This window comes from Fukomys damarensis, unplaced genomic scaffold, assembly GCF_012274545.1.
Source record: "Fukomys damarensis isolate Sample0158 unplaced genomic scaffold, DMR_v1.0_HiC HiC_scaffold_16, whole genome shotgun sequence".
NCBI lineage: Eukaryota > Metazoa > Chordata > Mammalia > Rodentia > Bathyergidae > Fukomys > Fukomys damarensis.
In genome coordinates this window covers 26053508-26065488 of record NW_022900928.1, presented here as the reverse complement: position 1 = coordinate 26065488, position 11981 = coordinate 26053508, and the positions used below count along the sequence as shown (strand labels likewise).

The 11981-nt window shown below is 47.3% G+C and overlaps 1 protein-coding gene across 2 annotated transcripts in view; it reads left to right on the top strand.

The window, feature by feature from the left end:
- The first annotated feature begins 368 nt into the window (after window positions 1-368).
- The window catches only part of Clpb (caseinolytic mitochondrial matrix peptidase chaperone subunit B), a 140248-nt gene continuing 128635 nt past the window's right edge, over window positions 369-11981 (top strand). The window contains exons 1-2 of one of the 2 annotated variants that reach the window (XM_010603218.3): window positions 369-894; window positions 4080-4131. In XM_010603218.3, the coding sequence (XP_010601520.1) occupies window positions 492-894; window positions 4080-4131 (455 nt within the window). In that variant the 5' untranslated portion in view covers window positions 369-491. The remainder of the gene's footprint in view (window positions 895-4079; window positions 4132-11981) is intronic. The other variant, XM_010603219.3, reaches the window with a different exon arrangement.

Here is an 11981-nt window from a genome sequence, read left to right as displayed (position 1 = left end):
AAAAATGAGAACCAAGACCTGTTATGTAAAGGTACAAGATCCCAATAATGAATGTAACTGTACTGTATACCTAAAATGTACCAATAAACTCAATAAAAAATAATTTTTAAAAAAGAAGCATGGCTCTCATAATATGCCTCTGTGGAAGATCCTTACTTAAATTTCACTTGTCAGAAATTGTGTCGCGTATTTTACCAAAGGAAAGAGGTTCTGGGATTCGAGTCTTTGCCACGCCCCTCCTCTTGAACTCCATTTCCCAACATGCCCAGGGCTAAACCAGGAGTCATTGTGATGCCATCCTGTCGCCTTCGGGGAAGTGTAGTTTATTTGTTCTTCAACTGTGGAAAGATCTAGGGCTGTGGACTACGACTCCCGTGAGGTAGTGCGCAGCCCCGCCCCTTTCGCGGCGTCTTCGAACGCGCCGCGGCAGCCATGTTGGCCGTGGCCAGCACAGGGGCCGGCACCAGGGATTTACTGAAGCAACTGTCACGATGTTGGGATCCCTGATGTTGAGAAGAACAGCGCCGGCGCCGCGGCTCCTCCTCCGGTTGCTCAGGGCTCCATCTATCCAGAACCATGGAATTGCCTTTGGCCGGAGCATGATCACTGGGGACCGTGCGGAGCTGCAGTGGCTGAGAGCTGCCGCCGGAGGGCGCCCTGGAACATTTTTGCCCTTGCTCCCCGGGCACGTGGCAGCCACAGGGGGGCGCCAGGGAAGCATTACCGAGACCCAGTGCTTGGATGCCTCCACGTGGGAGCGCCTTCCTAGCCCCGAAGAAACTCTCCTAGGACAAGACCGCTGGAATGGGTTCCCCAACAGGGCTGGACTGGGCATGTGGGCCCTGGCCACGGCGCTGGTGGTTCATTGCTACAGCAAGAATCCGACCAATAAGGGTGATTATGGGGCCAGACTGGGTTCAAGGGTGTGGGAGAGGCGGGAGGAGTGTCCTGACCCTGCATCTTTGAAGGATGGGGACGCCAGGTGTGCCTGTAATTTTAGACCTGTATAACCTCAGCCTGGAGGGACCAGACATGTGGTTCCAGGGGCAGGATGTTGAAGAGCTAACCTAGTTTGATACTCTCGTGTCATAGGGAAATCTCTCTTTGAGTTTCACTTTTTCTACTGTACTGTAGGAGTGTTGGACGAGACATGTAATTACAGTGCGGTATTCTTATAATACTGTTATTTTGACCCCGGTTATAGTTCAGTGGCCTGTGACTGTCAGTCTCTTTTGGTCTGTCTGGTCTCAGGCCTGAGGAGATCTTACCTGTGAAAAAGTTGGCAAAAGGCAGTTGGATCCCTGGAGACCCAGAGCAGTGGGAGCAGGAGGAGTGGCCGACCTAGAGTGGTCTCTCAGCTGGGTGCAAGAAGCTGAGCTGAACAGAGGGAGTGGGGCAGAGAGCCAGACTTGTGTGGCCTGTGTGAGCCTAAACACTTAGGTTCTCCGTTATTCCTAAGGAACACGCTGAAGCATGGTGTCCATGGATTCCATGCATCACAGCCTCTGAGACTCTGGAGTAAATGGACTGCCTTGACTTTTATTTATTTATTCAACTGGATGGGGCCTGTTGTAAAAGAAGGGCTTTGAAGAGTGAGTAAGGATACTGGGCATCTTGTTTTGGTTCTGCATTTAACTCCCATTGTGAATCTAGACTTTTGCTCTTCCTCACTGGCCCTGTTTCCACTCTACAAAATGAGAGCATTGAAATAGATTCTGAGGGCTCTGCTGGCTTGTGCATACCATCGTTCTGTAAGTTTCAGCATTTTTTTGAATACCTATTTGTGCCTAGTTTTGAGCCAGGTGTTTGGGAGTCCTAACAACACAGTCAAGGGGACGGTGCAGGCAGTTAGGCGTGCAGGGCTGGTGAGTGGTGCTGTGTGTTGTTGGAAGGTTAGAGGACCAGCAAGGTCAGGAAAGCCTGCCTTGAGAATCGGACACCCTTGAAGGTTGAAGCAGGGGAAGTAAAGGAAAGTGACACTGTGATCCCCACAGGAGCAAGAAGTACATTTTTAAAAAACTGATACTAGCAAGTTTCCTCACAGTGTCTTTTAAATACTTAATAGGTACTTAGTACATAGAAATAGTGTTCCATATAGAGCCTTCAGTCAATCTGGTGTGTGCAAGGGTAGCATAGTGGTCAGTGTGGGTCCAGGGGAGAGCAGATGGAACAGGGCCTGCGTGCCAGGTGGGACGGTTTGGAAAATTTCTTCTGTAGGCAGTAGAGAGTCATGATAGGTTCATGAGTAGGGAATGTCCTGAGCAAGTGTGCATGCATGAATTGGAGAAAGGTGTCCCAAGTCTTGCCTAAGGCTCCTGGGGGCTCCAGGCTGGACTTTGTAGCGTGTGAATTTCAGTAAAAAGACGTGGGTATACTTACCCAAATAGATAATGACCAAAGCCATGACCAGTCCTAACCCTCTGACTTGGAAGCTATCTTGTGCCCTGACTTCACCCTTCAGGAGCCAGGAGGCCCTGTTTTGTTGTTGTTGTTGTTTGGTTGGTTGGTTGGTTTTTTGTTTTGTTTTGTTTTTTGTTTTTTTGTCCTGGGGATCGAACTTGGGACCCGGGCTTGCCTGGCAGGTGGTGGAACCACTGAGCTGAATCCCCAGCTGGGAGGCCCTGTTTTAATCTCAGCTCATTTCTCACTCTCTTGACCTTCAGAAGCCACTTACATTTGCAGAGTGCGGGCAGAATAGGTATAGCTGTCTGTGAGGAAGGGTAGTCCCATTGCAGCTGGAGGCGCTGAGAATGTTGCTGGGAGAGCAGTTGGTAAGGCAAGGAGGGAAGACCTGGCCGTGGGGTCCAACAGAAGGTGGAGTGGAAGCACCAAAGTCTGAACAGAATTAGGTTTAATGGACACAAGGTGATGTCTTGTCCCCATTGTGCAGATAAGGAAACTGAGGTTCAGGGACGAGATGAGTTGGCTAGGTGGTCATATAGCAAGCAAGTGTGGCATTGGGACTGCTACCCCTGGCGCCAGCGCCTTCTCTCGTGTCTCACTGGATAAGTCTTGTAGCTGAACTGAGAACTCCTCAAGGAGGCTGGGGAGCAGTCAGTCCATTGCCCAACAATGTAGCTCAGAACCAAACTGGTCATAGAGGGCACCATGGTCACTTGGTCTTCAGCTATGAAAGAATTACACCTTCTGTTGACTTTTCTCCATATCTGGCAGTTTTTCTTTGTGGCCACAAGGTGGTGCCAACAGACCAGCTGCCTGGGCCAGAAAAGCCAGGCTTAGTGCTGATTTTCCGCTAGGCCTGATAATTTCTCTGTGGCGGGACTCCCTTCTCTGTGCTTGGAACCGGGGAATTTGCAGATTTTCAGCCATCATTCATTTCTTCGGCGTTCTTGTTAGGCGGGCAGAGCAAGGACTATTGTCTCTGCTTAACAGTCCAAGAAGCAGTGGTTGAGAAGGAAAGGGGCTGCCACATGGTAAGTAGGTGGCAGAGTGAGTTGGACCCAGGCAGGTCTTGGGTTTTTTTGTTTGTTTGTTTTGTTTGTTTTTTTGTATTGGCAATCAAACTCTGGTCCTTCCGCTTGTAAGGCAGGCAGTGGAATCACTGAGCTAAATCCCTGGCCCAAGCAGGTCTTGATGATCCTGGTTGAAGTTGGCTCCATTTTTAGAGAGGTCCACATTGCTGCCTACCACTCTCTGTTCCCTTCCGTTTGTGTTTGTGACCTGTGACATCAGGATTCAAAACCATGCTAAAGAAGTAGAACTGGGGGAGAGAGACCAGGTCGGGGAATGGTTAATAGAAAGGTAAAGCATACACAGAGCTTTGTATCTTCTGAAGAGCTGGAGAATTGCTCAGTGGGTGAGGTGAGGCCCTAGCATTTCACCTGCATCCCTGTACGGTGAGAGGAGTGGAGAGTTTGGGTTCTGTTCGAGAAAGGATAAAAGGTTGTTACTGTTAAGTGGACACCACCTGGGGAGGGGATGATTAGCCTTTTTGTGACATTGGTTCCCTTGTTAAAGCCTGTGTTTCTGAAGTACTTCCACTGTTGCATGGGCCCTTTGAGCAGCCCTGAGGGGTAGGTCCTAACCAGGGCTCTGACCAGTTCCCCCTCTCTCTTCAGATGCAGCCCTGCTGGAAGCTGCCCGCACCAACAATGTACAAGAAGTCACCAGGTGAGTGTTGACCCCCAGGCCTTGTTCTCCCCCACATGAGTGGCTGAGGAGGTGAGCACTTTTTCCTGTGTGACTGCCTTGGAAGAAATCCTCGCAAATGCCCCCTGTGATTTCTCTGTAGTCACACAGTCACCTGAGCTCCCTTGGCCCAGATCAACCTTTATCTATCTTAGATAGGGAGATAGCCCGCAAATATCCATGAATCTTCACCTGGCGTGATTTGGAGTCCTTTCCAAACCTTGTGGTTCGCCTCTGAATCTTCACACTGCTTGTCTCCGAAAGTGGCCACATTACTGCTTGCTGTGTGGACCCGATGTGGATGGGCACCCAGGGGGAAGGCTTGGAGATTTAAGAGGGAGCTGGAAGAGAGACCTTTGTGTCAGAGGTGCTCTAGGGCACCCATACTGGCCCTCTGGCAGGGACAGACTGTGGTTCTGCAGCCCCGTGGGCTCAGCTGGTCCCACAGGCCACTGTGGTAGGATTTGAGGTTTGTTACTGAGCAGGGCAAGACCCAGCCTGGTGCTAGGGGTAGGGCAGAGTCTGTCCAGGATGGGTGCTGAGACTGAACCAGCAAGAGTATCAGGTAAAGGCTGTTGATTACAGAAATTACAGACCCCTCTGGGCCTCCCCTTGGCCCCTTGAATAGATCTAAGTGGCTGTAAGCAGCCCCATCCCTGCCATCACACCCACATTTTAGACAGGAAGTCAGGTGTTTGGGGTACCATGAATTTTCAGGGCTGTTCCCCACTCTAGCTGCCTGAACATGCAAGAAAGTATTGAAAGGCAGCCACAGCCCCACCAAGACTTACTGCTTTGATTCCCTTTCATTTTATCTGCAGCATTATTATTGATTCTCCAGGGTGCTTTTGAGTATTAATGTTCAAGGCTTAGTTTTTAATAAACCACTTTTGGAAGTATGGGCTGGGAGTTGTTTTGTAGCCAAATAAATATGATGGAGCAATAGTTTAATAAACATGCAATGATGCATCTTAAAAAACCAAGCACAGATGTCATCTTGTTATAAGAGCCATTCATAACTGCAGGCTGTGTGTCATCTTCATGGCCCCAGAAACAGATGAGCCTCGCTTCATTCTGCTGTATTACAAGGGAGTGAGGGGGCAGGAGCTGGGCCTTGTTTACCCTGAACTCACCTGTTGCTACCTGCCAGGCTGCTGGCGCCCCCTGGGTAGCACAGCCTAGACAGTGTGTTTACAAAGCAGCACCATTCCCTCACTTGGGGAGGCTGACTAACCTAGGTCACTGAGTCCCCAAGTGTTATTTTAATGCACACTTTTCTAATGGCAACTAAACACCTGCCCAAAGAATAGAGAAACTATGTGTGACCCAAGAGAATTGTAGTGATGACTCATTCTTGCTGGTGTGGATGGTGTCTGTGGACACTTTTCATGTGTGTCCCAGGTCTCCAGGCTGCTTTTCTCCTCCCTCCCCTGCCTTGGTCATGAAGACTTGCTTTACTCCATCCAAGTAAAGGAATCCTTTACGGAATCCAAGACAGTGAAACACAGGCTCTTCCCTGAGCCCCATCTCATGCAGAACCACAGCGCACACCTATAATTCCAGCACCCAGGAGGATGAGGCAGGAGGATCACCATGAGTTTGAGGCCAGCCTGGGCTACACAGTGAGTTCAAGGCCAGAAGGAATTACATAGTGAGACCTAGTCTCGAAAAAAACCAGAACCACAGCACAAGGACAAGCTGAGCAGAGGCAGGTGACAACAGGGCTGGCTAGCTGGGCCTGGGGTTGTGTTATGCAGCTGAGGCAGATCTTGTGCAGCGTGTGGGGAAGGAGTGACGGTGACTCTAGAGGAGCTGGGGTATGCATGGCCTGCTGGGGTGAGAGCTTGTGGACCCATCTCATAAGCAGTGGGGAGACATGGGAGGCTTTTGAGCAAGGGAATGACCTGGTTAGGGCTACATTTCAGAGGAATGTAGGATGAACCGAATGGGGAAAATGCAGATCTGTAGACTGTTTCCATAAGAAGGATTCAGGGTGAGGAAGGCCTGACTTAGGATGTCCTTCCCGCCTTCTCACCCGAAGCAGCTGTTGCTCGTGAAAGAATGAATGGGCCTCTGCTGGGCACTGAGGTGCTGGAGGGGGGCCGGGGGGAGTGTCCCTGTGCTCAGGTATCAAGGAAACACATGTGTAACCCACCAGTCCCAGTTCTTCCTGCTAACAGAGGGTGGGGGCGGGGGAACCATGCCCTCCAGAAGGAAACAGGCTGGAGTTTCAATCAGCCCTAGAGTCTGTGTGTGTACTTCATGCTGCTCTTTCTGTCTTCCTTTGTGTGTCCTGGCTCCATAGCTCTACCCAATAGACCAGCTCTTCTAGCAGAATAGAATCCCATTCTCAATTTTTAAAAAATACACACAGGTTACAAAAGGTTGGGTCACCATGTATGTGATCGTTATGGTCATTGATACTCATTTCTGGAATAACACTCAGACCTGCTGAATAATGCTGTGCTTCTTGTGGCTCTGTTGTGTGTAGCGCTGCTTTATGCTCAGCCAACTCCTGTCTCCAGCCCAGAGCCTCGGGCAGCTCTGGGCTCTTCTTGGGGAATTACTTCATCCTCCCTCAAAACACTCTGGAACTGCAGTGGCAGAGCAGTGAATGCAGACCCTCCATCCAGGCCACCTTCTGTGCTTTGCGCTCATCACCTTCTGCTTATGAGGCTCGGTCCAGGTGCTGCCTCCCTGTGAGGCCTTTCTTGACCCCTCCCAGCTGGCCATGATCTCCCTCTCCCTTCTAGTCTGGCAGAGTATGAGGGTCTTTAGGAAGGACCCTGTAGTAGGAAGAGGATCTTCTGGATGAGAAGTTGGCGGTCAGGTTGGAGTGATAGGGCTCAGTGTCAGGACTGAGGAGGCGGTCAGGCCACACAGGAAAGCCAGTGAGGTTCGCACGCTGAAACCATCGGAACAGATCTGGAATCCCCACGTAGTATGAGACCATCTTTGTGCTTGGATAGTGGCCCTGTTGTGTGGGCACTGTTGGCTGGCCCTCTGTGGACCTGGCTTAGTGTGTGTCGGGGGGTGGGCTGCCTGGCCAAAAGGGGAGAGCAGGGTCCATCACTCACCACACTCTGTTCTTTACATTTTCCCTTCAGCCACTGGACTGTGTGCCTTTCCAGTGTCTCAGGCCCCCATCCCCCATCCAGTGTCCCATTCGCCAGCACAGTGGAACACGTTTGCTTTTGACTTCAGTATAACCGAAGTGGGCAGTCTCAAGTCTTACTGGGTCTCTCTGTCCTTCTTTCCTCCCTTCTCCTGAGGCACTTAACCCTTGTGAGCTCATCTAGCCCTGACTCTTCAGAAGTGGAAACCTGGCCCGTGTCCTGCCTGTTGGCAGCATGAGCAGGTGGCCCACACCGGAGCCTCAAGAACTGCTCACCCGAGACAGAGTGCACAGGGCAACTGAGCACATCTGTCCGGGTTCAGGCTGAGCCAGGTGAGGACCAGCAGGATGGGAAAAGTGAGGCCTCCTGTTCTCCCATGGAGATCACGTTTCCTTCATGTCAGATCTGTGAAAGACAACACCTGCCGCTCTTCCTTCACCCTGCAGGGAGCTGGGCCTCTGCGAAGTGTCTAACTCGTTCTTCAACCCAAACAGTCTTTAATGAAGGAAACCTGGTGTATCAGCCTCAGACCTCTGCTGTCTGCTGTTTCTCTCCAGGATTCTTTTGTTTTTTTAGCAAACATTTACTGAGCACCTGCCATGTGCTGAGTCCTCTCCTTGGCACATAGGACCCCTCAGTAGGCATTATCTTTGCCCTCGATGATAGAGTCTGAGTAGACTTTGATGTTGGAGACAGGCAAATACAGGTACTACAGGAGCCCAGAAGATGCCCCTCACCAGCTGGGGGGTCAGAAAAATGGTCCTAGGGATCCCCAAGGAAATGGCACTGATCAGAGGCTTAAAATATAGAGAAGGTTCAGCAAATAGGTGAAGAAGACATTCTAGGCAAAAGGAATAGTATGAGTAGTAACACTAGGGAAAGGAACCACCCAAAAGGCATGTGAGGAGGCGAATTACATGTTGTTTTTGACTCTGGGTCGGAATCTGAGGCTAGAGGGCTGGAGATCTTAGGTAGAGACCTCGTCTTGGAGAATATTGATTGACTGTTCTTCGGTTGCCCATCTGTCCAGCTTATTCTCTGTGCCTGGCCCTGGGGTGAATTTGGCGGAGGGAGCATGGCAGCATAGTAAGCTCGAAGAATTAGTTTCTGCCCTAGAGAGCTCATGCCTCCCTTGGCCAGGAACAGGGACATAAGTCAAAAACCAAGAACCTGCCTAATTTGTCCTAGTATTGTGGAAGTGATGATACTTATAACCTGTGAATCATGGGGTTATTGTTGCTAATAATTGTTCATTCACCCTTTATTAATGAATGCTTGTTAAGAGTGAGGCATTGGCTGAGTACTGAAGATACAGTAGTGAACAAGACCGGCATAGTCCCTGCCCTTTTGGTATTTATGGTCCAAGCGGAGCCAGATGAATAATTATGGAACTATAATTACGTACTTCTGAAGTGCAGTTTGTCTTTTCAGCAAATGGTGCTAGGACGAGTGCATAGTCACATGCAAACAACCACAGTTGGCCCCTTACCTAACATCATATATAAAAATTAACCCAAAAATGATTCGAGAATTTAAATATAAGTATTAACACAATGAAACTTTTAGAAGAAAACAGAAGTAAATCTTTGTCAGTTTCGGTTGGGCAAAGCCTCCGTAGGTATGGCTTCAAAAGAACAAGCACCAAAGGGAAAAAAAAAAAGAAAAATTGAACTACATCAGAATTTAAAACATTTGTGCTTCAAAGGACACCATTAAAAGCCGGGGATTTAGCTCAGTGGTTCTGCCGCCTGCTTCGCAAGCGCAAGGTCCTGAGTTCAATCCCTCGTATCAAAAAATATATATATAGATATATAGATATATCTATATATAAAATGATGGGAAAGAACACCATTAAGACCATGAAAAGTCTCACAGAATGGGAGAATATTTTGCAAATCCTATATCCAATAAGGGACTTTAATCCAAAATATATAAAGAAATCTTACATATTCAATAGTAAAAAAGATGGACGAAGAATCTGAATATACATTTCTCCAAGGAATATGTATAGGTGACCAGTAAGCACTTGAAAAGATGTTCAACATCATTATTCAGGAAATGCAGATCAAAACTACAGTAAAATACCACTGCAAATGTATTAGGGTGGTGAAGAGCCTGATAAGAGCGAGTGTTGATGAGAGTGTGGAGAAATGGCAGCTTCATACAGTGCTGGAGGGGGTGTGAAATGGTGTAGCCACTTTTGAAAACAGCCTGGCAGTTCTTCAAAATGTTAAACATAGAGTTATCTTACTACCCAGTAAGTCCATTCTAGGTATTTATCCAGAAAAATAAAAACATGTACATAAATGTTCATAGCAGCATTGATCATCATAGCCAAAAAGTAGGAGAACTTCAGTGTCAGTCCATCACATGAGGAACAAATAAAAATACTATTAAACCATTCATTAGAATATCATTTCTAAATTGCAAGGAAAGAATTACTGATATGCTACAATATGGATGAATGAAGCCAATCACAGAAGTCCAATTTTAAGTCTGGGCTACTGTAACAGAATGCCATAGATTGGATGGCTTATCATGTTAGCCAGCTTTCCATCTCTGAAAAAATGCCTGAGAAAATCAACATAAAGGAGGAAATGTGTATTTTGGCTCACTTTCAGAGGTTTCAGTCCCTGGTGAGCTGGCTCCATTTGGCCTGAGTGTGGGAGAGCCTCCTATGGTAGGAGAGTGTGACAAGAAGCTGCTCTCCCCATGAAGCAGAGAAAGAGGTATGGTCCGCACGGTCATGCCCCATGCCCCACACCCTTAAACTAGGCCACGCCTCCTACAGTTCCCATCCCCTCCTTGTAATGTTATCAGATAATGATACAGTCACTTTCCAAAGCCCAGCTCTGAACATACGAACTTTCTGAGGGGCATTTTCAATCCAAATACTTAACACTTACATAAACACTAAAAATGTATTTGTCACAGTATTAGACGGCTGGAAAGTCTTGGATCAAAGTTCTGGTCAATGTGTAGTGAGGTTCTGGTTCACACCTGACCATTTCTGTCTTCACATGGCAGATGGTATCAAGGAGCTCCCAGAGTTTCTCTTTATAAAGTTATTAGTCCCATCCATGAAGGCTCCACCCTCATGACCTAATAATCACTCCCTCTCCAAGTATCACACTGGGGACTAGGTTTCAGCACAAACTTGGTGACGGGGTGCACTGCACAAATGTGCCAGCTATAACAGTCATGTATTATGTGATCCTATTTACATACAAAATCCAGAATAGATAAATCCATAGAAATGAAGTGATTTCTGGGGCTTGGGCACAGTACGAGAGGAGAGGAGGAGGATGAGGAGTGATTGCTAATGGGGCCAGAGTTACTTTTTGGTGTGATGAAAATTTTCTGGTGTTAGATTGTAGTTGTAGTCGCAAAACTCTTGAGTATACTAAAATACTAAAAACTATTGAACTGTACACTTTTAAATGTGAAATTTATGGTAGGTAAGTTATATCTCAAAACCTATTTCTTTTTTTGTAGTTGTTGAGACAGAGTCTTGCTATGTAGTTGAGGTTGGCCTTGAACTCACTATATAGTTTAGGCTGACCTCGGATTTGTGACAGTCCACCTGCCTCAGCCTCCCAAGTACCGGGATTACAGTAATCCTGGCTTTAAAAAGAAAAAAAGTACAGTTCAAGACCCTGGGGAATCTAACCTTGAATGTGAAAGGTTTGGAGGCAAAGGTATTTATGAGTAAGGGAAAGTCTCTGAGTAAATGAGATCAAAGTAAACTCTGAAGGATGAAGAGAAGGGAAGGTGGAAGAAAGTTCAGTTAGAGGGAAAGGCTAGAAAGCCCTGAGAATAAAAGATGTGAGGAAGTGGACTAGAGAGAAGCCCAGCAAGGGTGGCCTCTGAAGAGCACAGGGAAGAGATGGAATGAAATGAAGCTGGAGCAGTAAGCGAGGACCATACCACACTGGGACTGTAGGCCCTATGGACAACTTTTTTTTGTAAGAGCAGCTGGCAGCTTATTGAGGAATTTTAAGCCAGTGTATGTATGAAAGACTTTAACAGACATGAATAGATTGTAATTTTATTCATTTTCAGTATGAGAATTGAACCCAGGACCTTCACACTGAGCCACATTCCCAGCACCTTTTTTATTTTATTTATTTATTTATTTATTTATTTATTTTGAGACGGGGTCTTGTATCACTAAGTTGCTCAGGCTGAGCTTGAATTTGCAGTCCTCCTGCTGGCTAGCCTCAGACTTGTGATCCCCTTGCCTCAGCCTCCCAAGTGCTGGGATTTGTGGGAATATACCACAAAAACTGGCTAGATTGTCATTTCAAGATATCATTCTGGTTGCCTACTGGAAAATACATTGGTAGAGAGGTATGGTGGGTTCAGGAAGACTGGCTGAAAAGCATCCAGATGAATGATAGGACTTGGACCAAGAGGTTTGTATTTGAGATGAAGAAAGTAATCTGGACAGGACCTGGAGATGGTTAGATCAGTGTCCATGCCTGGTACTGTGCCTGGTACACAATAAATGTTCAACAAACAAAATTTGGATGATGAATAGGCTTAGATTAGTTAAGAAAGAATGAAAGGTGTTAGTGAATTTTAATTTTTCGACTCGATCGTCTGTGTAAATGCTCTTGCCATTCACTGAGATGAGGATCCTGGAAGAAGACTAAGTTGGAAGTAAAAAAATTATGACTTCAGATTTAAATGTGTTGAATTTAATATGCTAGTGAG